Source organism: Homalodisca vitripennis, chromosome 5 (genome assembly GCF_021130785.1).
Source record: "Homalodisca vitripennis isolate AUS2020 chromosome 5, UT_GWSS_2.1, whole genome shotgun sequence".
NCBI lineage: Eukaryota > Metazoa > Arthropoda > Insecta > Hemiptera > Cicadellidae > Homalodisca > Homalodisca vitripennis.
The window spans coordinates 179,440,003-179,466,947 of NC_060211.1; the positions used below are offsets into that span (position 1 = coordinate 179,440,003).

General features: G+C 36.1%; 1 protein-coding gene and 2 non-coding genes across 8 annotated transcripts in view; all 3 read left to right on the forward strand.

Annotated features, from left to right (window-relative positions):
* Positions 1-26,945, forward strand: part of LOC124363252 (NAD kinase-like) — a 203,231-nt gene that overhangs the window by 46,756 nt on the left and 129,530 nt on the right. Inside the window, exon 1 of one of the 6 annotated variants that reach the window (XM_046818444.1) lies at positions 21,403-21,710. The exons of 2 other annotated variants lie outside the window; for them this stretch is intronic. In XM_046818444.1, coding sequence (XP_046674400.1) covers positions 21,670-21,710 — 41 coding nt within the window. In that variant the 5' untranslated portion in view covers positions 21,403-21,669. Of the gene's footprint in view, positions 1-21,402; positions 21,711-22,453; positions 22,510-22,590; positions 22,649-26,945 lie in introns of those variants that run through there. 3 more of the 6 variants (XM_046818451.1, XM_046818452.1, XM_046818449.1) reach the window with 3 other exon arrangements.
* Trnay-gua lies at positions 3,442-3,532 on the forward strand. Its single transcript is given in 2 exon segments — positions 3,442-3,478; positions 3,497-3,532. It is a non-coding gene; the product is annotated as a tRNA-Tyr (tRNA).
* On the forward strand, positions 15,086-15,157 carry Trnad-guc. The gene has a single exon. It is a non-coding gene; the product is annotated as a tRNA-Asp (tRNA).

Here is a 26,945-nt window from a genome sequence, read left to right on the forward strand (position 1 = left end):
CAGGGAACTCGTGTAAGATGGTTTCTAACAACCACCAGAAGTCGGCGAACAAAGTTTAGCCTTCCCCATGTGCTTACTCTTGTCTGGGGGGTAATCTGGCTAGCTGAAGACAACGTTGCACGTACAAGGATGTACAGGGAACTCGTGTAAGATGGTTTCTAACAACCACCAGAAGTCGGCGAACAAAGTTTAGCCTTCCCCATGTGCTTACTCTTGTCTGGGGGGTAATCTGGCTAGCTGAAGACAACGTTGCACGTACAAGGATGTACAGGGAACTCGTGTAAGATGGTTTCTAACAACCACCAGAAGTCGGCGAACAAAGTTTAGCCTTCCCCATGTGCTTACTCTTGTCTGGGGGGTAATCTGGCTAGCTGAAGACAACGTTGCACGTACAAGGATGTACAGGGAACTCGTGTAAGATGGTTTCTAACAACCACCAGAAGTCGGCGAACAAAGTTTAGCCTTCCCCATGTGCTTACTCTTGTCTGGGGGGTAATCTGGCTAGCTGAAGACAACGTTGCACGTACAAGGATGTACAGGGAACTCGTGTAAGATGGTTTCTAACAACCACCAGAAGTCGGCGAACAAAGTTTAGCCTTCCCCATGTGCTTACTCTTGTCTGGGGGGTAATCTGGCTAGCTGAAGACAACGTTGCACGTACAAGGATGTACAGGGAACTCGTGTAAGATGGTTTCTAACAACCACCAGAAGTCGGCGAACAAAGTTTAGCCTTCCCCATGTGCTTACTCTTGTCTGGGGGGTAATCTGGCTAGCTGAAGACAACGTTGCACGTACAAGGATGTACAGGGAACTCGTGTAAGATGGTTTCTAACAACCACCAGAAGTCGGCGAACAAAGTTTAGCCTTCCCCATGTGTTTACTCTTGTCTGGGGGGTAATCTGGCTAGCTGAAGACAACGTTGCACGTACAAGGATGTACAGGGAACTCGTGTAAGATGGTTTCTAACAACCACCAGAAGTCGGCGAACAAAGTTTAGCCTTCTCCATGTGCTTACTCTTGTCTGGGAGGTAATCTGGCTAGCTGAAGACAACGTTGCACGTACAAGGATGTACAGGGAACTCGTGTAAGATGGTTTCTAACAACCACCAGAAGTCGGCGAACAAAGTTTAGCCTTCCCCATGTGCTTACTCTTGTCTGGGGGGTAATCTGGCTAGCTGAAGACAACGTTGCACGTACAAGGATGTACAGGGAACTCATGTAAGATGGTTTCTAACAACCACCAGAAGTCGGCGAACAAAGTTTAGCCTTCCCCATGTGCTTACTCTTGTCTGGGGGGTAATCTGGCTAGCTGAAGACAACGTTGCACGTACAAGGATGTACAGGGAACTCGTGTAAGATGGTTTCTAACAACCACCAGAAGTCGGCGAACAAAGTTTAGCCTTCCCCATGTGCTTACTCTTGTCTGGGGGGTAATCTGGCTAGCTGAAGACAACGTTGCACGTACAAGGATGTACAGGGAACTCGTGTAAGATGGTTTCTAACAACCACCAGAAGTCGGCGAACAAAGTTTAGCCTTCCCCATGTGCTTACTCTTGTCTGGGGGGTAATCTGGCTAGCTGAAGACAACGTTGCACGTACAAGGATGTACAGGGAACTCGTGTAACATGGTTTCTTCAATCAAATCTAATTGTGTATTTAGGAGAGATACTCGTACATGCGTGTCTGTTACTTCTACGTGACGCTAAGCCCGCTACAAGATCTCTGTGGCATTACATTTGACGACCAGAATTGCAAAGGGATCTAAGTGCCATCTTTTAGCGTAATGGATTTTTCACTGCAAACCGATCTATGTCCACATGCCAATGCCCTGCAATGTGATCTATGTTCCTACAAAATTCCTAGTAGTTGTTATAGGATGCAACAGAATGCGCTGGTAATATGTCGGGCCGGGCTTGCAATGCATAGGGATCTAAGTGCCGTCGCGTTGTCATCCGTCTTACCACTATTTCCGCCACTCCTGTTCATACAGGCGTGCTCACCCGTCATTGCCTTTGCCTGTGTTTTTCATATTGCTTATTTTAAGTTATAAAGTTTTCTTACAATCATGGCTGACGACATCAACAATTTGAATAACAGTGCTTATGGTGAAGATGTCAGTGAAAAGAAGCTAGCGTTTAGAGAAAAACAGAAGAAAGCAAGACTAAATGGGAAGTCTTATATGACACTAAACAAACACACGAGGAAGGAGATAGCAGCGAAACCATTGCCTGCTGTAGAAGTAAGTGTGATAGCTTATTAACATTAGCTTATTAATCCATATTGTCTTATTTCCTTACACGAGGCGTATATATGGCTCGTTTTTAGTTTACCGATAGTTCTAAAACCTAACCTAACTTAACCTATAGCGCAGTATTTTTTGGCCGCGCAAGTTGGAGTGAGTTGGATTAGAGACTCGCATCTTCTCAGTTCCCGGACTGCCGCCGCGACACTGCGCCCCCACTAGATGCAAATGTTTAATTGCCAGAAAGCAAGAAAAAGACCTTCGCACAATGATTCCATACTTGGATGAAAACAACAGAAACTTCTATCGTGAGCTGTGTTAGTAAAATGAACTCTTTTTAAGGCACTTACATCCTTTTGCACTGTTAGGTAGTTTGGACTTAGGACCTTCTGCCGAAAGGAATTTATAAACTTTTTATTCAAGTAAATAGCTTTATAAAACTTGGTAATAATTTTAAACATAATGTACACAATGTATCTCAATAAGTATAAAATATAAATACAAATTGTTTTTGAAAATACAAAAAAAGTTTTTTTCCATTTCCTGAAAAGTTTGGTTTTTGGCACTTAGATCCCTTTGCAATTCTGGTCATCATTTGTATACGTGAAAACTTCTAAATCAGGATAAAGTAACAAATAATCAGTAAGTATTAAGAAAAGTATGTTTCAAGGAAAAAATTATACATCGCTTTTCTTAGTACAATCCCAATAAATTACAATGTTTTTACAAATAAATCTGTATACAATTATAATTTCGCAGGGCGAAATAACCTTATTAATCATAGATTGAAATATCTAAAAGAGAAATTGAATATTTTGAATAAACCAATTTGTTTTTAATACACGCAATATAACAAACAGCAAATCATGAAATTTCCGATACGTTTCTATATCTTATTAAACAGTAAACATACGACAATATTTTGTGAACTCTAAGAATATATTGTTTTCATCAACAGGGTTTGGAGTTAAGTGGAATGCATATAGAGTTAGGTTAAGGTATTATGATATGTCACGCTTTATTATGTAATTAAAAGCCTTCATGATTAGTAACCACGCTTCATGATTAGTAAATTAAAAGAAACCTTTAATCTAGATCAGCGTATTTTCAGAATTCACAATGATTGATAGAAAAGCAATGTCGTTGTTTTAAATCTACAGAATGGTTGATCAGTACCATTTTGCTCCCTGCAGTGGAATCCTCTGGTAGCTCAGTTGGTAGAGCGGTGGACTGTAGCGGGAACACATCACAGTTATCCATAGGTCGCTGGTTCAAATCCGGCCCGGAGGAGTTTCTTTTTGCGCTGTACTGCACCCTTATCGCACTTTTTATTGTTAGCTTCAATTTTATTTCAAATGGATACACAACATACAATTAAATGTTGTGTGTTTCTAAAGTAATTGTAATTAATAGTTTACCTACCTTTTTTGTACGATCAACATTACTCGTTTCTTGAGTTCAGACTTAATTGTCACAATTTATAATCGTTTTGTCCGTGAAATTAACGAAATAGTGTCAACAAACATCTACTTTGGAATTAGGCACACGTGAAATGAATAATTGTTTAATTACTGATTAACTATAACTATAACACGCCATTTTTGGTATCTGGGTTATTTTTGCATGTCAAGATATTATATATACTGAATACAGGATTTCTGACGTCTCGTATATCCCGCCCAAGAATAAATACTGCGTGAGTCACAAAAAACCTAATTTTTGCATGTCAAGATATTATATATACTGAATACAGGATTTCTTCTGACGTCTCGTATATCCCGCCCAAGAATAAATACTGCTTGAGTCACAAAAAACCTAATTTTTGCATGTCAAGATATTATATATACTGAATACAGGATTTTTCTGACGTCTCGTATATCCCGCCCAAGAATAAATACTGCTTGAGTCACAAAAAACCTAATTTTTGCATGTCAAGATATTATATATACTGAATACAGGATTTCCGACTTCTGACGTCTCGTATATCCCGCCCAAGAATAAATACTGCGTGAGTCACAAAAAGCCTAATTTTTGCATGTCAAGATATTATATATACTGAATACAGGATTTCCGACTTCTGACGTCTCGTATATCCCGCCCAAGAATAAATACTGCGTGAGTCACAAAAAGCCTAATTTTTGCATGTCAAGATATTATATATACTGAATACAGGATTTCCGACTTCTGACGTCTCGTATATCCCGCCCAAGAATAAATACTGCGTGAGTCACAAAAAGCCTAATTTTTGCATGTCAAGATATTATATATACTGAATACAGGATTTCCGACTTCTGACGTCTCGTATATCCTGCCCAAGAATAAATACTGCGTGAGTCACAAAAAGCCTAATTTTTGCCTGTCAAGATATTATATATACTGAATACAGGATTTCCGACTTCTGACGTCTCGTATATCCCGCCCAAGAATAAATACTGCGTGAGTCACAAAAAGCCTAATTTTTGCATGTCAAGATATTATATATACTGAATACAGGATTTCCGACTTCTGACGTCTCGTATATCCCGCCCAAGAATAAATACTGCGTGAGTCACAAAAAGCCTAATTTTTGCCTGTCAAGATATTATATATACTGAATACAGGATTTCCGACTTCTGACGTCTCGTATATCCCGCCCAAGAATAAATACTGCGTGAGTCACAAAAAGCCTAATTTTTGCCTGTCAAGATATTATATATACTGAATACAGGATTTCTGACTTCTGACGTCTCGTATATCCCGCCCAAGAATAAATACTGCGTGAGTCACAAAAAGCCTAATTTTTGCCTGTCAAGATATTATATATACTGAATACAGGATTTCCGACTTCTGACGTCTCGTATATCCCGCCCAAGAATAAATACTGCGTGAGTCACAAAAAACCTAATTTTTGCATGTCAAGATATTATATATACTGAATACAGGATTTCCGACTTCTGACGTCTCGTATATCCCGCCCAAGAATAAATACTGCGTGAGTCACAAAAAGCCTAATTTTTGCATGTCAAGATATTATATATACTGAATACAGGATTTCCGACTTCTGACGTCTCGTATATCCCGCCCAAGAATAAATACTGCGTGAGTCACAAAAAGCCTAATTTTTGCATGTCAAGATATTATATATACTGAATACAGGATTTCCGACTTCTGACGTCTCGTATATCCCGCCCAAGAATAAATACTGCGTGAGTCACAAAAAGCCTAATTTTTGCATGTCAAGATATTATATATACTGAATACAGGATTTCCGACTTCTGACGTCTCGTATATCCCGCCCAAGAATAAATACTGCGTGAGTCACAAAAAGCCTAATTTTTGCCTGTCAAGATATTATATATACTGAATACAGGATTTCCGACTTCTGACGTCTCGTATATCCCGCCCAAGAATAAATACTGCGTGAGTCACAAAAAAGCCTAATTTTTGCCTGTCAAGATATTATATATACTGAATACAGGATTTCTGACTTCTGACGTCTCGTATATCCCGCCCAAGAATAAATACTGCGTGAGTCACAAAAAGCCTAATTTTTGCCTGTCAAGATATTATATATACTGAATACAGGATTTCCGACTTCTGACGTCTCGTATATCCCGCCCAAGAATAAATACTGCGTGAGTCACAAAAAACCTAATTTTTGCATGTCAAGATATTATATATACTGAATACAGGATTTCCGACTTCTGACGTCTCGTATATCCCGCCCAAGAATAAATACTGCGTGAGTCACAAAAAGCCTAATTTTTGCATGTCAAGATATTATATATACTGAATACAGGATTTCCGACTTCTGACGTCTCGTATATCCCGCCCAAGAATAAATACTGCGTGAGTCACAAAAAGCCTAATTTTTGCATGTCAAGATATTATATATACTGAATACAGGATTTCCGACTTCTGACGTCTCGTATATCCCGCCCAAGAATAAATACTGCGTGAGTCACAAAAAGCCTAATTTTTGCATGTCAAGATATTATATATACTGAATACAGGATTTCCGACTTCTGACGTCTCGTATATCCTGCCCAAGAATAAATACTGCGTGAGTCACAAAAAGCCTAATTTTTGCCTGTCAAGATATTATATATACTGAATACAGGATTTCCGACTTCTGACGTCTCGTATATCCCGCCCAAGAATAAATACTGCGTGAGTCACAAAAAGCCTAATTTTTGCATGTCAAGATATTATATATACTGAATACAGGATTTCCGACTTCTGACGTCTCGTATATCCCGCCCAAGAATAAATACTGCGTGAGTCACAAAAAGCCTAATTTTTGCCTGTCAAGATATTATATATACTGAATACAGGATTTCCGACTTCTGACGTCTCGTATATCCCGCCCAAGAATAAATACTGCGTGAGTCACAAAAAGCCTAATTTTTGCCTGTCAAGATATTATATATACTGAATACAGGATTTCTGACTTCTGACGTCTCGTATATCCCGCCCAAGAATAAATACTGCGTGAGTCACAAAAAGCCTAATTTTTGCCTGTCAAGATATTATATATACTGAATACAGGATTTCCGACTTCTGACGTCTCGTATATCCCGCCCAAGAATAAATACTGCGTGAGTCACAAAAACCTAATTTTTGCTCCGTGATTTCAGCTAAATTTTCACGAGATGTCTAAGAACAACAAAATATGCTAGAAGACCACGTAATAATACGTTAATAGAATCAAAAGTATCACTGGGGGTGCACTTTTATTAGTAAAACATAAAAATAATACTGACAAATTAGTTTAAACTAAATACCAAACCCAAATAACATTTCCTTCTTGATTTACTTGTAACTATAATAAGAATTACTGAATGGGTCTGTGTCTAAACATTTCCTTCTTGATTTACTTGTAACTATAATAAGAATTACTGAATGGGTCTGTTTCTAAACATTTCCTTCTTGATTTACTTGTAACTATAATAAGAATTACTGAATGGGTCTGTTTCTAAACATTTCCTTCTTGATTTACTTGTAACTATAATAAGAATTACTGAATGGGTCTGTTTCTAAACATTTCCTTCTTGATTTACTTGTAACTATAATAAGAATTACTGAATGGGTCTGTTTCTAAACATTTCCTTCTTGATTTACTTGTAACTATAATAAGAATTACTGAATGGGTCTGTTTCTAAACATTTCCTTCTTGATTTACTTGTAACTATAATAAGAATTACTGAATGGGTCTGTTTCTAAACATTTCCTTCTTGATTTACTTGTAACTATAATAAGAATTACTGAATGGGTCTGTTTCTAAACATTTCCTTCTTGATTTACTTGTAACTATAATAAGAATTACTGAATGGGTCTGTTTCTAAACATTTCCTTCTTGATTTACTTGTAACTATAATAAGAATTACTGAATGGGTCTGTTTCTAAACATTTCCTTCTTGATTTACTTGTAACTATAATAAGAATTACTGAATGGGTCTGTGTCTAAACATTTCCTTCTTGATTTACTTGTAACTATAATAAGAATTACTGAATGGGTCTGTTTCTAAACATTTCCTTCTTGATTTACTTGTAACTATAATAAGAATTACTGAATGGGTCTGTTTCTAAACATTTCCTTCTTGATTTACTTGTAACTATAATAAGAATTACTGAATGGGTCTGTTTCTAAACATTTCCTTCTTGATTTACTTGTAACTATAATAAGAATTACTGAATGGGTCTGTGTCTAAACATTTCCTTCTTGATTTACTTGTAACTATAATAAGAATTACTGAATGGGTCTGTTTCTAAACATTTCCTTCTTGATTTACTTGTAACTATAATAAGAATTACTGAATGGGTCTGTTTCTAAACATTTCCTTCTTGATTTACTTGTAACTATAATAAGAATTACTGAATGGGTCTGTGTCTAAACATTTCCTTCTTGATTTACTTGTAACTATAATAAGAATTACTGAATGGTCTGTGTCTAAACATTTCCTTCTTGATTTACTTGTAACTATAATAAGAATTACTGAATGGGTCTGTTTCTAAACATTTCCTTCTTGATTTACTTGTAACTATAATAAGAATTACTGAATGGGTCTGTTTCTAAACATTTCCTTCTTGATTTACTTGTAACTATAATAAGAATTACTGAATGGGTCTGTTTCTAAACATTTCCTTCTTGATTTACTTGTAACTATAATAAGAATTACTGAATGGGTCTGTGTCTAAACATTTCCTTCTTGATTTACTTGTAACTATAATAAGAATTACTGAATGGGTCTGTTTCTAAACATTTCCTTCTTGATTTACTTGTAACTATAATAAGAATTACTGAATGGGTCTGTTTCTAAACATTTCCTTCTTGATTTACTTGTAACTATAATAAGAATTACTGAATGGGTCTGTTTCTAAACATTTCCTTCTTGATTTACTTGTAACTATAATAAGAATTACTGAATGGGTCTGTGTCTAAACATTTCCTTCTTGATTTACTTGTAACTATAATAAGAATTACTGAATGGGTCTGTTTCTAAACATTTCCTTCTTGATTTACTTGTAACTATAATAAGAATTACTGAATGGGTCTGTTTCTAAACATTTCCTTCTTGATTTACTTGTAACTATAATAAGAATTACTGAATGGGTCTGTTTCTAAACATTTCCTTCTTGATTTACTTGTAACTATAATAAGAATTACTGAATGGGTCTGTTTCTAAACATTTCCTTCTTGATTTACTTGTAACTATAATAAGAATTACTGAATGGGTCTGTGTCTAAACATTTCACACAAAAAGAAGGTACAAATAGTCAATACTCCTATGTTAGTTTTGTTTCTTATTGATTTGTTCTGATATTGTACGTAATTGTGTGACCGCGCTGCACTTATATATAGTAAATCTGCATTGTTTCTGTTGAATATAAAATGTCATCTATTACAGTGTAGGTCCATACGCTGCAGTATAGCTGGTTAGTAGGAGATGAGGTTTTACACAAGTATTGACAATATGTGGTTAGCGCTCAGGAATAAATAATATCTTATACATCTATTACAGTGTAGGTCCATACGCTGCAGTATAGCTGGTTAGCAGGAGATGAGGTTTTACCCTCTGCAAGTATTGACAATATGTGGTTAGCGCTCAGGAATAGCTAATATCTTATACGTACATCTATTACAGTGTAGGTCCATACGCTGCAGTATAGCTGGTTAGCAGGAGATGAGGTTTTACACTCTGCAAGTATTGGCAATATGTGGTTAGCGCTCAGGAATAAATAATATCTTATACATCTATTACAGTGTAGGTCCATACGCTGCAGTATAGCTGGTTAGCAGGAGATGAGGTTTTACCCTCTGCAAGTATTGACAATATGTGGTTAGCGCTCAGTACAACTAAGCAATTATTGCTCTGTATTTTTGTGATGCGATATTAAATTCTTCCAGAACTTAAAATATACAGTATGACATTGTGTTTTTGGAAGTGACAGTCGCTTCCAGTTTTTCACTTCATTAGTTTTGAGTTGGAAAAACTTCGCTTTTGCTTGGCTTAGTTGTGGCGCCTAGTGAACTAGAGTTACCATATTAAAGATTCGTGGTTGTGAGCACTTACAGGCTCTTACTGCCCAGTCCCAAACACATCTAATGATTCATTTCCTAACCGAAACCCAGTGTCGAGATCAACCGTTGAGGGGACATAACGATGTTGTAACTCAAGAAATTGTCACTGATCCTCCTACAAGTTGTTGTCCACCCAAGTGCAACAAATGAGGATTCGAGTACACTCACTGAAAATCCTCATGAACGCTCAGATCGGCTGTAGACAATCGCAGTACGTCTAAAAGCTCTCTCTGTGCAAAAGGCTGGATAAAACTGGCCTCAAGCCATACAAATTTATATCGAATCACGAACTGAACGAAGTCGATTTTGACAGGCGTCTTGAGTTTTGTGAAATTATGATGAACAAGTTGGACACCTAACAAGTAATCCTAAATAACATTGTATTTTCGGACGAGACTACATTACGTTTAAACGGAAATGTCAACAAACACAACTGCCGGTACATGAGGCATAATAATCCTTACTGGATGATAGAAGATCACACGCGATATCCACATAAGTTGATTGTCTCGGCCGGCATAGTACGTGGGCGAATTGTGGCACTGATTTTTATCGATGGGAATTTAGCCAGAGTTTCCTACCTTGACATCCTACGATATCGTATAACACCAACACTTCAAAATATATTTGGTAAAAACTTGGTCAACATGACGGAGCACCCCTATAATACAATGTTCCTCCACCTGGATGTTATGTTCCCCACCTGGATGTCATGTTCCTCCACCTGGATGTTATGTTCCCCAACTGAATGTCATGTTTCTCCACCTGGATGTTATGTTCCCCACCTTAATGTAATGTTTCTCCACCTGGATGTTATGTTCTCCACCTGAATATCATGGTTCTCACCTGGATGTTATGTTCTCCACCTGAATATCATGTTCCTCCACCTGGATGTTATGTTCTCCACCTGAATATCATTTTTCCCCACCTGAATGTCATGTTCCTCCATCTGGATGTTATGTTCCCTACCTGAATGTCATGTTCCTCCACCTAGATGTTATGTTTCCTCACCTGGATGTTATGTTCTCCACCTGAATATCATGTTCCTCCACCTGGATGTTAGTTCTCCACCTGAATATCATGTTTCCCCACCTGGATGTCATGTTTTCTCACCTGGATGTTATGTTCCCCACCTGAATGTCATTTTCCTCCATCTGGATGTTATGTTCCCTACCTGAATGTCATGTTCCTCCACCTAGATGTTATGTTTCCTCACCTGGATGTTATGTTCCCCATCTGAATGTCATGTTCCTCTCACCTAGATGTTATGTTTCCTCACCTGAATGTCATGTTCCTCCACCTGGATGTTATGTTTCCTCAGCTGAATGTTATGTTCGCCCACCTGGATATCATGTACCCCACCTGGATGTCATGTTCCCCCACCTGTATGTTATGTTCCCCCATCTGAATCTTAAGTTCCCCCACCTGGATGTTATATTCCCCGAAAGATGGATCGGGAGTAGAGGTGCGATCGAAAGACGCGCTCCTTTCTCCGATTTATCCCCTTCGGACTTTTTCTTGGGTTATCTAAAAAAAAGTGTATAATGGAAACCCACAAGATTTGGGAGAAATGAGACACAGGAACAGTGCAGAAAGTACTTGTTTGGAAGGAGGCAGTACAGGCATCTTAGTAACTCGTCAAACAAAGACGGCCACTTGGAGTAACTGTGGTGATTGTTTCATTGTTATGGGATTCAACAATTTTCAGTGGCTCTAATCTTTTCTTGTGAATAAACTGAACTTCTGCCATTTCCAGCTCTGTGTCCGTTTGAGATTGGGTTTGTGTCATTGTACTCTATTAATAAAGATCTAAATTTTAACGTACATACCGACCTATGGTTACGTTTAAGATTTTCTTCTGACTCTTTGTGCGCCGTCCTCCTTCTATGTGTTAAATTAGATTTGTGTGTCCAGTAACTCTGCACGAAGTTTTGAAGCGGTACCTTAAATCTTTCCAAACATATTTACCGTCCCTGGACATTTTGGACACCTTGTATGAAAGGTTCAATTGAATGTGTTTACTCAGTAAATAGAGGTAAGAACTGGATGTGGTGGAATGAGTTCCCGTATTGTTTATTGTTTATTGTTTTGTTATGCAAGAAATCTCATCCTGAATCTCATTCACAATAATCCGCATCCAAAAGCTTGTAGTTTTTCATATATATCATTTAAATGGTTCAATATTGAAATTATCGAGCTGTGTTTTCTGAATAACCAACGAATAAACTATTTAGAAACTATCCGCATCCAACAGCTTGTAGTTTTTCATATATATCATTTAAATGGTTCAATATTGAAATTATCGAGCTGTGTTTTTCCTGAATAAACCAACGAATAAACTATTTAGAAACTAATCCGCATCCAAAAGCTTATAGTTTTTTTCATATATATCATTTAAATGGTTCAATATTGGAAATTATCGAGCTGTGTTTTCTGAATAACCAACGAATAAACTATTTAGAAACTATCCGCATCCAACAGCTTGTAGTTTTTTTCATATATATCATTTAAATGGTTCAATATTGAAATTAATCGAGCTGTGTTTTCTGAATAACCAACGAATAAACTATTTAGAACTAATCCGCATCCAAAAGCTTTGTAGTTTTTTCATATATATCATTAAATGGTTCAATATTGAAATTATCGAGCTGTGTTTTCTGAATCTGAAGAACCAACGAATAAACTATTTAGAAATACTATCCGCATCCAACAGCTTGTAGTTTTTTCATATATATCATTTAAATGGTTCAATATTGAAATTATCGAGCTGTGTTTTCTGAATAACCAAACGAATAAACTATTTAGAAACTATCCGCATCCAACAGCTTGTAGTTTTTTCATATATATCATTTAAATGGTTCAATATTGAAATTATCGAGCTGTGTTTTTCTGAATAACCAACGAATAAACTATTTAGAAACTATCCGCATCCAACAGCTTGTAGTTTTTCATATATATCATTTAAAATGGTTCAATATTGAAATTATCGAGCTGTTTTTCTGAATAACCAACGAATAAACTATTTAGAAACTATCCGCATCCAAAAGCTTATAGTTTTTCATATATATCATTTAAATGGTTCAATATTGAAATTATCGAGCTGTGTTTTCTGAATAACCAACGAATAAACTATTTAGAAACTATCCGCATCCAACAGCTTGTAGTTTTTTCATATATATCATTTAAATGGTTCAATATTGAAATTATCCGAGCTGTGTTTTCTGAATAACCAACGAATAAACTATTTAGAAACTATCCGCATCCAAAAGCTTTGTAGTTTTTCATATATATCATTAAATGGTTCAATATTGAAATTATCGAGCTGTGTTTTCTGAATAACCAACGAATAAACTATTTAGAAACTCTCCGCATCCAAAAGCTTGTAGTTTTTTCATATATATCATTTAAATGGTTCAATATTGGAAATTATCGAGCTGTGTTTTTCTGAATAACCAACAAATAAACTATTTAGAAACTATCCGCATCCAAAAGCCTGTTAGTTTTTCATATAATCATTTAAATGGTTCAATATTGAAATTAATCGAGCTGTGTTTTCTGAATAACCAACGAATAAACTATTTAGAAACTATCCGCATCCAAAAGCTTGTAGTTTTTCATATATATCATTTAAATGTTCAATATTGAAATTATCGAGCTGTGTTTTCTGAATAAACCAACGAATAAACTATTTAGAAACTATTCCGCATCCAAAAGCTTGTAGTTTTTCATATATATCCATTTAAAATGGTTCAATATTGAAATTATCGAGCTGTGTTTTCTGAATAACCAACGAATAAACTATTTAGAAACTATCCGCATCCAAAAGCTTTGTAGTTTTTCATATATATCATTTAAATGGTTCAATATTGAAATTATCGAGCTGTGTTTTCTGAATAACCAACGAAATAAACTATTAGAAACTATCCGCATCCAAAAGCTTGTAGTTTTTCATATATATCATGGGGGGGGGGGGGGTGGGGGGTATGGTTCAATATTGAAATTATCCGAGCTGTGTTTTCTGAATAACCAACGAATAAACTATTTAGAAACTATCCGCATCCCAAAAGCTTGTATTTTTCATATAATATCATTTAAAATGGTTTCAATATTGAAATTATCGAGCTGTGTTTTTCTGAATAACCAACGAATAAAACTATTTAGAAACTATCCGCATCCAAAGCTTGTAGTTTTTCATATATATCATGTAATGGTTTCAATATTGAAATTCATCGAGCTGTGTTTTCTGAATAACCAACGAATAAACTATTTAGAAACTATCCGCATCCAAAAAGCTTGTAGTTTTTCATATATATCATTTTAAATGGTTCAATATTGAAATTATCGAGCTGTGTTTTCTGAATAAACCAACGAATAAACTATTTAGAAACTATCCGCATCCAAAAGCTTGTAGTTTTTCATATATATCATTTAAATGGTTCAATAAAAATTGAAATTATCGAGCTGTGTTTCTGAATAACCACGAATAAACTATTTAGAAACTATCCGCATCCCAAAAGCTTGTAGTTTTTCATATATATCATTATAAATGGTTCAATATTGAAATTATCGAGCTGTGTTTTCTGAATAACCAACGAAATAAACTATTTAGAAACTATCCGCATCCAAAAGCTTTGTAGTTTTTCATATATATCATTTAAAATGGTTCAATATTGAAATTATCGAGCTGTGTTTTTCTGAATAACCAACGAATAAACTATTTAGAAACTATCCGCATCCCAAAAGCTTATAGTTTTTCATATATATTATTTAAATGGTTCAATATTGAAATTATCGAGCTGTGTTTTTCTGAATAACCAACGAATAAACTATTTAGAAACTATCCGCATCCAAAAGCTTGTAGTTTTTCATATATATCATTTAAATGGACAATATTGAAATTATGCGAGCTGTGTTTTCTGAATAACCAACGAATAAACTATTTAGTAAACTATCCGCATCCAAAAGCTTATAGTTTTTTCATATATATTATTTAAATGGTTCAATATTGAAATTATCGAGCTGTGTTTTCTGAATAACCAACGAATAAACTATTTAGAAAACTAAAAAGCGTGCATCATGAGACATCTCCCATAATTTTTCTGCCTCCAAAAATAAGGCGGTAAAAGTACTTTTATTCATATGGGATGAAAACATCAAGGTGGGTGCCAGAACAGCTGATTCGTTAGAACTGTGTAAGAAGAACATCGCGATTGTAATAATTAAATATTACATAAAACCTCGTTGATTTCTACATTGCTTTCTGAGCCTCTCTTAGTACCAAGTCCTCGGTAGTATAGTGGTCAGTATCCCCGCCTGTCACGCGGGAGACCGGGGTTCGATTCCCCGCCGGGGAGGTTTATTTTTGCTTATTTTTCACGTCTTTGTAACTATCAGTGTACTGTTTATAACATTGTTTGTTGACAATGTACTGATTAATTTTTATCTGTAATCTTTTTTCTGCAATTCCCGATGAATAAATATAGTATTGTTATTTATGAATATGACGAAAATGTTGCAGGTTCTTATTAATAATATTTATGCACAGTTGTTAAATATGTTATAACACAAAATAACAATTTAAATAGTTTAATGTTTTATATATATATATATATAAAATATATATACACGTGTGTTTGTGTGTGTGTGTGTGTGTGTGTGTGTGTGTGTGTGTGTGTGTGTGTGTGTGTGTGCGCGCGCGCGCGCGTGTGTGTGTGGGTGTGTGTGTGTGTGTGTGTTTCTCGGCGTTCATTGCTAAAATTATATTTTCAAATTCCTAAAAATTGTTATACTAAAACGATCAAATGTTATATTTAAAAAAATATACATTTTTAAATTTTTAAGCAGTAATGTGAAAATTTAGAAACACAATTTTTACTTGTAAAAATATTTAGATTTTCATCGTTATGATATTTTATAAAATAACATGTACTTATTTTGCTGTATGATATGCACTTTGACCTGTCGAATTGTTCAATACGCCCTATATGGTTCAATACGTCAGTACTGGTATAGATATTTTATTTTAATTAATTGGTTGTTGGGTACATTTATTCTCCCCTAATTGTTCTACAAAGAATAAACAACAGAATGTGGCGGAGGGTAAATAAGGTACAATTCAAGAAGTTGCAATTGGGTTCAAGGCTGAGGAACGGTGAGACATAAAACAAACAATATGTGTAAATGATACTTGCTTGTGGATGTGGGAACAGGAACAAAACCTATATTGCGCTCCAGCCCAAAGTGCCAAAAAAAATTGGAATAAATGTTGTTAACAAGCTTCTTTTCAAACCTGACAACTCACTCTACCCATTCTTCAAAAACGTCGGATTTTATGCAAAATCCAAGAAAATTTCTTTTAGGAAACTGGTAAACTAGTAAAAGCGTAAGCTTGAACTGTGTTGAAAGCTTTAAAACTAGTTGTATATGTCTTACATCTATATGATCCCTATATTGATGTTTACTGGAACAATAATCTTACACAATGCGCTCTATATATATATATATATATATATATATATATATATATATATATATATATATATATATATATATATTCCCTGTTATAATGCTATTGAGTTCAGATCTAGATATCAAATATACTAATTTAGGGTCTATGGTACATAACTTAGTTTAAACTGTGGAGGGTGGCGGGGGCAGACTGAGTCAGCTGGGCGGGGTTAGTCAGAGTTCGGCTCAATGTGGGGCAGGGCCGCGGCCAGAGCCAAGGCGAAGGGCGATCCAAGGCTCTCCCAACACACACCTATACACTGTACAGTTACACTGCAGTATCCGTTCCTCTGTTAAGGGGTGGCGGGGGCAGACTGAGTCAGCTGGGCGGGGTTAGTCAGAGTTCGGCTCAATGTGGGGCAGGGCCGCGGCCAGAGCCAAGGCGAAGGGCGATCCAAGGCTCTCCCAACACACACCTATACACTGTACAGTTACACTGCAGTGTCCGTTCCTCTGTTGAGGGGTGAGGGGGCAGACTGAGTCAGCTGGGCGGGGTTAGTCAGAGTTCGGCTCAATGTGGGGCAGGGCCGCGGCCAGAGCCAAGGCGAAGGGCGATCCAAGGCTCTCCCAACACACACCTATACACTGTACAGTTACACTGCAGTATCCGTTCCTCTGTTGAGGGGTGGCGGGGGCAGACTGAGTCAGCTGGGCGGGGTTAGTCAGAGTTCGGCTCAATGTGGGGCAGGGCCTCGGCCAGAACCAAGGCTCTCCCAACACACACCTATACACTGTACAGTTACACTGCAGTGTCCGTTCCTCTGTTGAGGGGTGGCGGGGGCAGACTGAGTCAGCTGGGCGGGGTTAGTCAGAGTTCGGCTCAATGTGGGGCAGGGCCTCGGCCAGAACCAAGGCTCTCCCAACACACACCTATACACTGTACAGTTACACTGCAGTGTCCGTTCCTCTGTTGAGGGGTGAGGGGGCGGAATGAGGTAAGCCACCAGCATTCGATCATTGTTTACTAATACTATCATTCCACTTGACCCTCGGTGTAACATGGACTTCCATTTGTTATGATTAGTTGCGGCGAAACATCCTCTACATCATACTTTACGCATTACCCTTTACACCATACTCTATGAAACATCATCTACATCATACTTTACGCATTACCCTTTACACCATACTCTATGAAACATCCTCTACATCATACTTTACGCATTACCCTTTACACCATACTCTATGAAACATCCTCTACATCATACTTTACGCATTACCCTTTACACCATACTCTATGAAACATCCTCTACATCATACTTTACGCATTACCCTTTTACACCATACTCTATGAAACATCCTCTACATCATACTTTCCGCATTACCCTTTACACCATACTCTATGAAATATCATCTACATCATACTTTACGCATTACCCTTTTACACCATAGTCTACGAAACATCCTCTACATCATACTTTACGCATTACCCTTTACACCATACTCTATGAAACATCCTCTACATCATGCTTTAAGCATTACCCTTTTACACCATACTCTATGAAACATCCTCTACATCATACTTTACGCATTACCCTTTTACACCATACTCTATGAAACATCATCTACATCATACTTTACGCATTACCCTTTTACACCATAGTCTACGAAACATCCTCTACATCATACTTTACGCATTATCCTTTTACACCATAGTCTACGAAACATCCTCTACATCATACTTTACGCATTACCCTTTTACACCATAGTCTACGAAACATCCTCTACATCATACTTTACGCATTACCCTTTACACCATACTCTACGAAACATCCTCTACATCATACTTTAAGCATTACCCTTTACACCATACTCTATGAAACATCCTCTACATCATGCTTTAAGCATTACCCTTTTACACCATACTCTATGAAACATCATCTACATCATACTTTCCGCATGACCCTTTACACCATACTCTATGAAATATCATCTACATCATACTTTACGCATTACCCTTTTACACCATAGTCTACGAAACATCCTCTACATCATACTTTACGCATTATCCTTTTACACCATAGTCTACGAAACATCCTCTACATCATACTTTACGCATTACCCTTTTACACCATAGTCTACGAAACATCCTCTACATCATACTTTACGCATTACCCTTTTTCACCATAGTCTATGAAACATCCTCTACATCATACATTACTTTGTAATAACTGTTCAGCGTGACTTTCTTAATAAGTATGGTGTTGTTCCTCCAACATCACAGAGCATTAGACGATGGTATGCACAATTTTAAGAAACAGGTTGTCTGTGTAAAGGCAAGTCACTGGGCCGTCCCAGAGTGTCCGATGAAGACGTGGAGCGCGTCCGCCATTGTTTCACACGCAGCCCTCAGAAATCTGTTCGCCACGCTGCTCGACAGCTCAACATGCCTCCTATGTCCGTCTGGCGTGTATTGCGTCGACGATTACGCATAAAAGGATACAGACTGCAGATACTGACGCATCCTTACATTTCTGGCCTCCAAGGTCACCGGACATATTGAACACCTTTGAAAAGGTATGAAAAAAAAACTTTTTGAGTTTCCCTTTCAGCTAAAGAATTAGTAATTGTATATGTTTACTACTGTTCGAAATATAGACATGCCAAATCGGATGATTCTTTTTGATACACCCTGTATTTTTGTTCTGGGGAGGATGTGGAGGACTTGAGTTCGTGGATACATCAAAGTTGCCTATTGACGGACACTATGTATTGTTTTTAAACAAAATTCAAATTATTCATTATTGTTTCAAACGTCTTAAAGGTCGGTGGCAATATTGTAAATCTCCCCTCCCCAGCCCCTATCAGTAGAGAGTATTGTTCGTTTTTGTGAAGTATTTTCAATTCACATGATAAAATTCCTTGGGAAAGATTAGTGTTTCGTCCTTTTATAATTGAACTGTTTAATAGGAATAATGTTGATAGTATTAGTAGTTAACCGGGGGTGAGTTTATGTGAAGTATTTTCAATTCACATGATAAAATTCCTTGGGAAAGATTAGTGTTTCGTCCTTTTATAATTGAACTGTTTAATAGGAATAATGTTGATAGTATTAGTAGTTAACCGGGGGTGAGTTTATGTGAAGTATTTTCAATTCACATGATAAAATTCCTTGGGAAAGATTAGTGTTTCGTCCTTTTATAATTGAACTGTTTAATAGGAATAATGTTGATAGTATTAGTAGTTAACCGGGGGTGAGTTTATGTGAAGTATTTTCAATTCACATGATAAAATTCCTTGGGAAAGATTAGTGTTTCGTCCTTTTATAATTGAACTGTTTAATAGGAATAATGTTGATAGTATTAGTAGTTAACCGGGGGTGAGTTTATGTGAAGTATTTTCAATTCACATGATAAAATTCCTTGGGAAAGATTAGTGTTTCGTCCTTTTATAATTGAACTGTTTAATAGGAATAATGTTGATAGTATTAGTAGTTAACCGGGGGTGAGTTTATGTGAAGTATTTTCAATTCACATGATAAAATTCCTTGGGAAAGATTAGTGTTTCGTCCTTTTATAATTGAACTGTTTAATAGGAATAATGTTGATAGTATTAGTAGTTAACCGGGGGTGAGTTTATGTGAAGTATTTTCAATTCACATGATAAAATTCCTTGGGAAAGATTAGTGTTTCGTCCTTTTATAATTGAACTGTTTAATAGGAATAATGTTGATAGTATTAGTAGTTAACCGGGGGTGAGTTTATGTGAAGTATTTTCAATTCACATGATAAAATTCCTTGGGAAAGATTAGTGTTTCGTCCTTTTATAATTGAACTGTTTAATAGGAATAATGTTGATAGTATTAGTAGTTAACCGGGGGTGAGTTTATGTGAAGTATTTTCAATTCACATGATAAAATTCCTTGGGAAAGATTAGTGTTTCGTCCTTTTATAATTGAACTGTTTAATAGGAATAATGTTGATAGTATTAGTAGTTAACCGGGGGTGAGTTTATGTTGTGGTAGGATGTTGAGGTTTTATGTTCCTTTGTAGAATGGGAGAACATCCTATTAATAATATAAATGCGAAAATACCTTTGTTTGTTTGTTTTGCTTTCGCGCTTAAACTATTCAACCGATTGTACTGAAATTGTACACGAACATTCTTAGGGCCCCTGGAACGAATATAGGCGTATTCGTATTTCTAACATCTCTCCTGGCTACACCCCACCGGCCTTTAAAGCAGCAGAATATCCCATCTTGATCTTTAAAGTTGTGTTTTATCAATCGAAAGAGCCTGTTAAATGTTAAATAATTCTGTGTAAAAATTGTATTATGACAGCACGGCCATTCGTTTAATTTATTTAAGCACTATTGTAAATTGTTTTATAATTTTGTAGAGTGTAAGCATAACAAAAGTAACAACACTTCTTGTTTCAATATGAAAGCGACACGCTAAACCATATAGTACATTATAGATTTAATCTAATAAACTAAATTGGAAATGTGTACATGTAAGGTAATGTCTCCAAACATTATGGGACGGCATATTTACAGTAGTTGAAATAAAGTCGGAGGGACTGGGCATGGCTTTACTCAAAAAACCATTCGCTCTGTGACTACAATTTTAGGATGTAAGCGAGCGAAGTGACTCCGTGATTGTAGTAAGTGGAATCGCAAAGCTACTATATTCAATTTTTATGACAGAAAATCGTCAAAATAGCCAATTTTGCCTTTAAAATAAAATTTATTTGAACTAGAAGTGCATAAGCTGAAATAAGAATCACTCACAATTTTGTTTAATTTCTCGCCCTTTTAATCATGGACACTGAAATAGGGTGCATTTATTATCTATGGCTGATCCCGTTTTAAAAATATCATAGGACCCTATCTTAGTACACCACACTAAGAAAGCTATTAAATTCGACTTTCGAGATTGTTCAAAAATAGTTCCAATGTTACCGAAACCGTGGAAACTATTCAATAAAAACGTACGTGAAATGCTGTATATAGTGCGCCGTATGTACCACTCAGCTTATACGATTCTCCAGACAGCTCCGTGCTCGTGTAGTTGCAGAGAGTGCCGCTGGGAGCGCGGATGGCAGAGCTGTCGACCGCTCAGTAGTAGTTGTCGGCTTCACGTATAGATATCGCTACCGGTTTGTCTGGGCATATGTTGATACCATTACAATTTAAATTAATTTCGCTATTTTAATGGTTGCTGTTTCTGTTCAGTTAGAAATGATAACGTGTCGATACATGTACATGTAAATATTCCACTACGTACGCAATGGTGACCTCTGCCCCTGCCAGTCTGTGCCTGAGTGAGGACAGGTTTGCGATTGTTGTGAACATTTGCCGGTCGGTTCTACTATCTGTCGGTTCCTCTACTCGAGTTCGCCTCTTATACAGTTGTACAGAATGTCCGAGAAACTGAGACCGACGACTGAAGTGTTATTGAGGTGAGGTATTGTATATGTTGGTGTGTGCTTACTTACTACTGGTACCCGTACTTACTGTATACAGTTGTACAGAATGTCCGAGAAACTGAGACCGACGACTGAAGTGTTATTGAGGTGAGGTATTGTATATGTTGGTGTGTGCTTACTTACTACTGGTACCCGTACTTACTGTATACAGTTGTACAGAATGTCCGAGAAACTGAGACCGACGACTGAAGTGTTATTGAGGTGAGGTATTGTATATGTTGGTGTGTGCTTACTTACTACTGGTACCCGTACTTACTGTATACAGTTGTACAGAATGTCCGAGAAACTGAGACCGACGACTGAAGTGTTATTGAGGTGAGGTATTGTATATGTTGGTGTGTGCTTACTTACTACTTGTACCCGTACTTACTGTATACAGTTTGTACAGAATGTCCGAGAAACTGAGACCGACGACTGAAGTGTTATTGAGGTGAGGTATTGTATATGTTGGTGTGTGCTTACTTACTACTTGTACCCGTACTTACTGTATACAGTTGTACAGAATGTCCGAGAAACTGAGACCGACGACTGAAGTGTTATTGAGGTGAGGTATTGTAATTGTTGGTGTGTGCTTACTTACTACTTGTACCCGTACTTACTGTATACAGTTGTACAGAATGTCCGAGAAACTGAGACCGACGACTGAAGTGTTATTGAGGTGAGGTATTGTATATGTTGGTGTGTGCTTACTTACTACTTGTACCCGTACTTACTGTATACAGTTGTACAGAATGTCCGAGAAACTGAGACCGACGACTGAAGTGTTATTGAGGTGAGGTATTGTATATGTTGGTGTGTGCTTACTTACTACTTGTACCCGTACTTACTGATGTCGATTGTGTGTGATCCGAACGTTAGGGGTTGTACAGAATGTCCGAGAAACTGAGACCGACGACTGAAGTGTTATTGAGGTGAGGTATTGTATATGTTGGTGTGTGCTTACTTACTACTTGTACCCGTACTTACTGATGTCGATTTTGTGTGGTCCGAACGTTAGGAGTTTATTAATTTAATAAATACATTTCCATAAATTTTAATATTTTTAAATCAAAACAAAATTAACATTAATTATATCAAAAGGAAACCAAGCGGTTTATTTGTGTTCCATACAACACAACACTATATACATTAAGCCCAAAAACATACAGTGTGTCACATAACTATAAACAACAGTTTCAAAGTTATCAAAATTCTAAACGACAATTGGACCAATTTCAATAACTCACGAATCTATGAATTAAAACTTAATTGGTGTTTCAATTATTACATTAGGTCAAACCGTTCAAGTTTTAAATCTACGTATAAAGGTAAAAAGTCAAACTATCAAATTAGTATGAAATCTAATTTTGCTGAACATCAAACCATTATTGTGAAGGGCTTGGCAAAATTTTAGAAATTTTAAATTTTGAATCAAAGGGTGAAATTATATAAATGCAAAAGAAGGATTGCAAATCAATAACACAAATTAGATATGTAGAATAATTTATCCTCAAAGGCCAACATAAAATTCTAGCAACCAAATCCCATTGTTAATTCAACATATTTATTAATTCTACTAGCATTCGCCTGCAGTTCTGTAGGCTTTGCACGTGTGTGACAATTGCTGGTTCGAGTGAAACCAGAAGTATATTTCTGACGCCCAAATGTTGAGTTTGCCTTGTTGCCACTCTAGGATTTCAATTTATGAAAATAAAACGTATTTCTTTGTTATGTTACAACAATAAAATAACAATAACTGTTAAATTTGAGAGATCTCAAAGTGTACTAAGCTTGTAACTCTACTAATCGGGTTTACTTAACTCTAAAGTTAAAGATTAGTTCATCTTGGATAATATTTCGCAATGAAGTATTGTATGATGATGCTCGGTCCACAATCAGAGTACAGTATGTTCTGTACGTATGTTCTGTACAGTATGTTCTGTACGTATGTTCTCTACAGTATGTTCTGTACAGTATGTTCTGTACGTATGTTCTCTACAGTATGTTCTCTACAGTATGTTCTCTACAGTATGTTCTGTACAGTATGTTCTGTACGTATGTTCTGTACAGTATGTTCTCTACAGTATGTTCTGTACAGTATGTTCTCTACAGTATGTTCTGTACGTATGTTCTGTACAGTATGTTCTGTACGTATGTTCTGTACAGTATGTTCTGTACGTATGTTCTGTACGTATGTTCTCTACAGTATGTTCTGTACAGTATGTTCTGTACGTATGTTCTCTACAGTATGTTCTGTACAGTATGTTCTGTACGTATGTTCTCTACAGTATGTTCTGTACAGTATGTTCTGTACGTATGTTCTGTACATTATGTTCTGTACGTATAAATCGTGGCCTTCTAAACGTAATACCTATCTACCAAAATATTGATCAAAATTATTTGCTCAAAGAGTAATTTGACCTAATCTTTATGTATTACATTGATATTGACACTTCATTGATCTAAATAGTTTCGGCTAATAAAAATGTAAACTTTGAAAGAGAAAAATGGTTATTGTGGGTTATTAATTAATTGCAGATAAATATTTTCCACCTCGGACTTTTTGTAGACTTTTTAAATGTACAATTCATTATTTTTATTACAGTACATTATTTTGTAAGATTGAGTTAGTAATAAAAATGAATTACCTCAAAATTTTCAATTGCAATATTATACAAACATTTCTCTACTTTATATGATTGAAATATAAATGTACCTAGGAATCTGCCCCAGTTCATAACGAAGCCGACAGTGAACACCGTATCAAAATCCGTTGAGTAGTGTAAGAAATATCGATACACAAACAGACCAACACAAACAGTGACTTAAATTTATACTATATTTTTTTTTTACTATATGTATTGATTTGTTACTATATTTTGAGGGCATTACTACAACTGTGGTCATGAACTCTGTCCCGACACTGATGAGTAATAACATTTAAAATGTTAACAGGTCACTGAAGTTATTAATTGTAATTTGTAATTCATTCATAGTATGCATAGGCCTGGACCCGCGTGGGTTTATACATTTCTTTAGCGTCATTTAGAACACCCCTCGCCTATTGCTATTACTGTCATGATTTCTGTTTTGTTTTCTTCTGTGATACAGACAAGACAGTACAGTATGTAAACCCTGTAACGTACATCCTGATCTCGAGCATCTCTCCATCTTAATGAAACGGGACTAAACAACTGAATTCTGAACCTGGTACGATCTAATTCCGCGACTTATTACTATGTTATATGTGTAGCTAATAATGTTCAATTGTGCCGTGCTATGAATGAAGCGAATGGACTTGTTACGATCTTATTCTGCAACTTATTACTATGTTATATGTGTAGCTAATAATGTTCAATTGTACCGTGCTATGAATGAAGCGAATGGAATTGTTACGATCTTATTCTGCAACTTATTACTATGTTATATGTGTAGCTAATAATGTTCAATTGTGCCGTGCTATGAATGAAGCGAATGGACTTGTTACGATCTTATTCTGCAACTTATTACTATGTTATATGTGTAGCTAATAATGTTCAATTGTACCGTGCTATGAATGAAGCGAATGGAATTGTTACGATCTTATTCTGCAACTTATTACTATGTTATATGTGTAGCTAATAATGTTCAATTGTTCCGTGCTATGAATGAAGCGAATGGACTTGTTACGATCTTATTCCGCAACTTATTACTATGTTATATGTGTAGCTAATAATGTTCAATTGTGCCGTGCTATGAATGAAGCGAATGGACTTGTTACGATCTTATTCTGCAACTTATTACTATGTTATATGTGTAGCTAATAATGTTCAATTGTGCCGTGCTATGAATGAAGCGAATGGACTTGTTACGATCTTATTCTGCAACTTATTACTATGTTAATATGTGTAGCTAATAAATGTTCAATTGTTATTCCGTGCTAATGAATGAAGCGAATGGACTTGTTTTACGATCTTATTCTGCCAAGCTTTATTACTATGTTATATGCTTGTACTAATAATGTTTTAATTGTTCCGTGCTATGAATTGAAGCGAATCGTTCTGTGTACGATCTTTATTTCCGCAACTTATTTATACGTATGTTATATGTGTAGCTAATAATTGTTTTAATTGTCTCCGTGTCTATGAATGAAGGGAATGGACTTTGTTTACGATCTTATTCCTCAACATATTACTATGTTATATGTGTAGCTCAATAATGATTAAATTGTTCCGTGCTATTTAATGAAGGCGAATGGGACTTGTTTACGAGATCTTATTCTCCAACTTATTACTATGTTATATTTGTAGCTAATAATGTTCAATTGTGCCGGGCTAAGAATGAAGCGAATGGACTTGTTACGAATTCTTATTCCTGCACACTTATTTACAATGTTATATGAGTAGCTAATAAAGTTTCAATTGTGCCGTGCTATGAATTGAAGCGAATGTAACTTGTTTACGAATCTTATTCCGCCGACTTAGTTAGCTATGTTATATGTGTAGCTAATAATGTTCAATTGTGGCCCGTGCTATGAATGAAGAGCTGAATGGACCTTGTTACGATCTTATGTTCCGCAACCTTAGTACTATGTTATATGTTTTTTTGTAGCTAATGAATGTTTTAATTAATGTTCCGATGCTAATGAATGAATCGAATGGACTTGTTTACGATCTTATTCTCCAACTTATTACTAATGTTATATTTATAGCTAATAATGTTCAAATTGTGCCCGTGCTATGAATGAAGCGAATGGACGTTGTACGATCTTATTCTGCCAACTTAATTTCACTATGTGTATATGTGTAGCTAATAAAGTTCAATTGTGCCGTGCTATGAATGAAGCGAATGGACTTGTTACGATCCTTATTCCGCAACTTATTACTAGTTGTAGTATGTGTTACGCTAAATAATGTTTCAATTGTGCCGTGCTATGAATGAAGCGAATGGAACTTGTTATGATCTTATTCTCCAACTTAATTAACTATGTTATATGTGTAGCTAAAAAATGAGTTACAAAATGTGCCGTTGCTATGAAATGAAGCGAATGGACTTTGATTACGATCTTATTCCGCAACTTATTACTATGTTATAATGTGTAGCTAATAATGTTCAATTTGTGCCGTGCTATGAATTGAATGAGCGAAATTGGGACTTGTTACGTGATCTTATTCTGCATACTTATTACTATGTTTATATGTGTAGCTAATAAATGTATCAATTGTGGCCGTGCTATGAAAATGAAGCGAA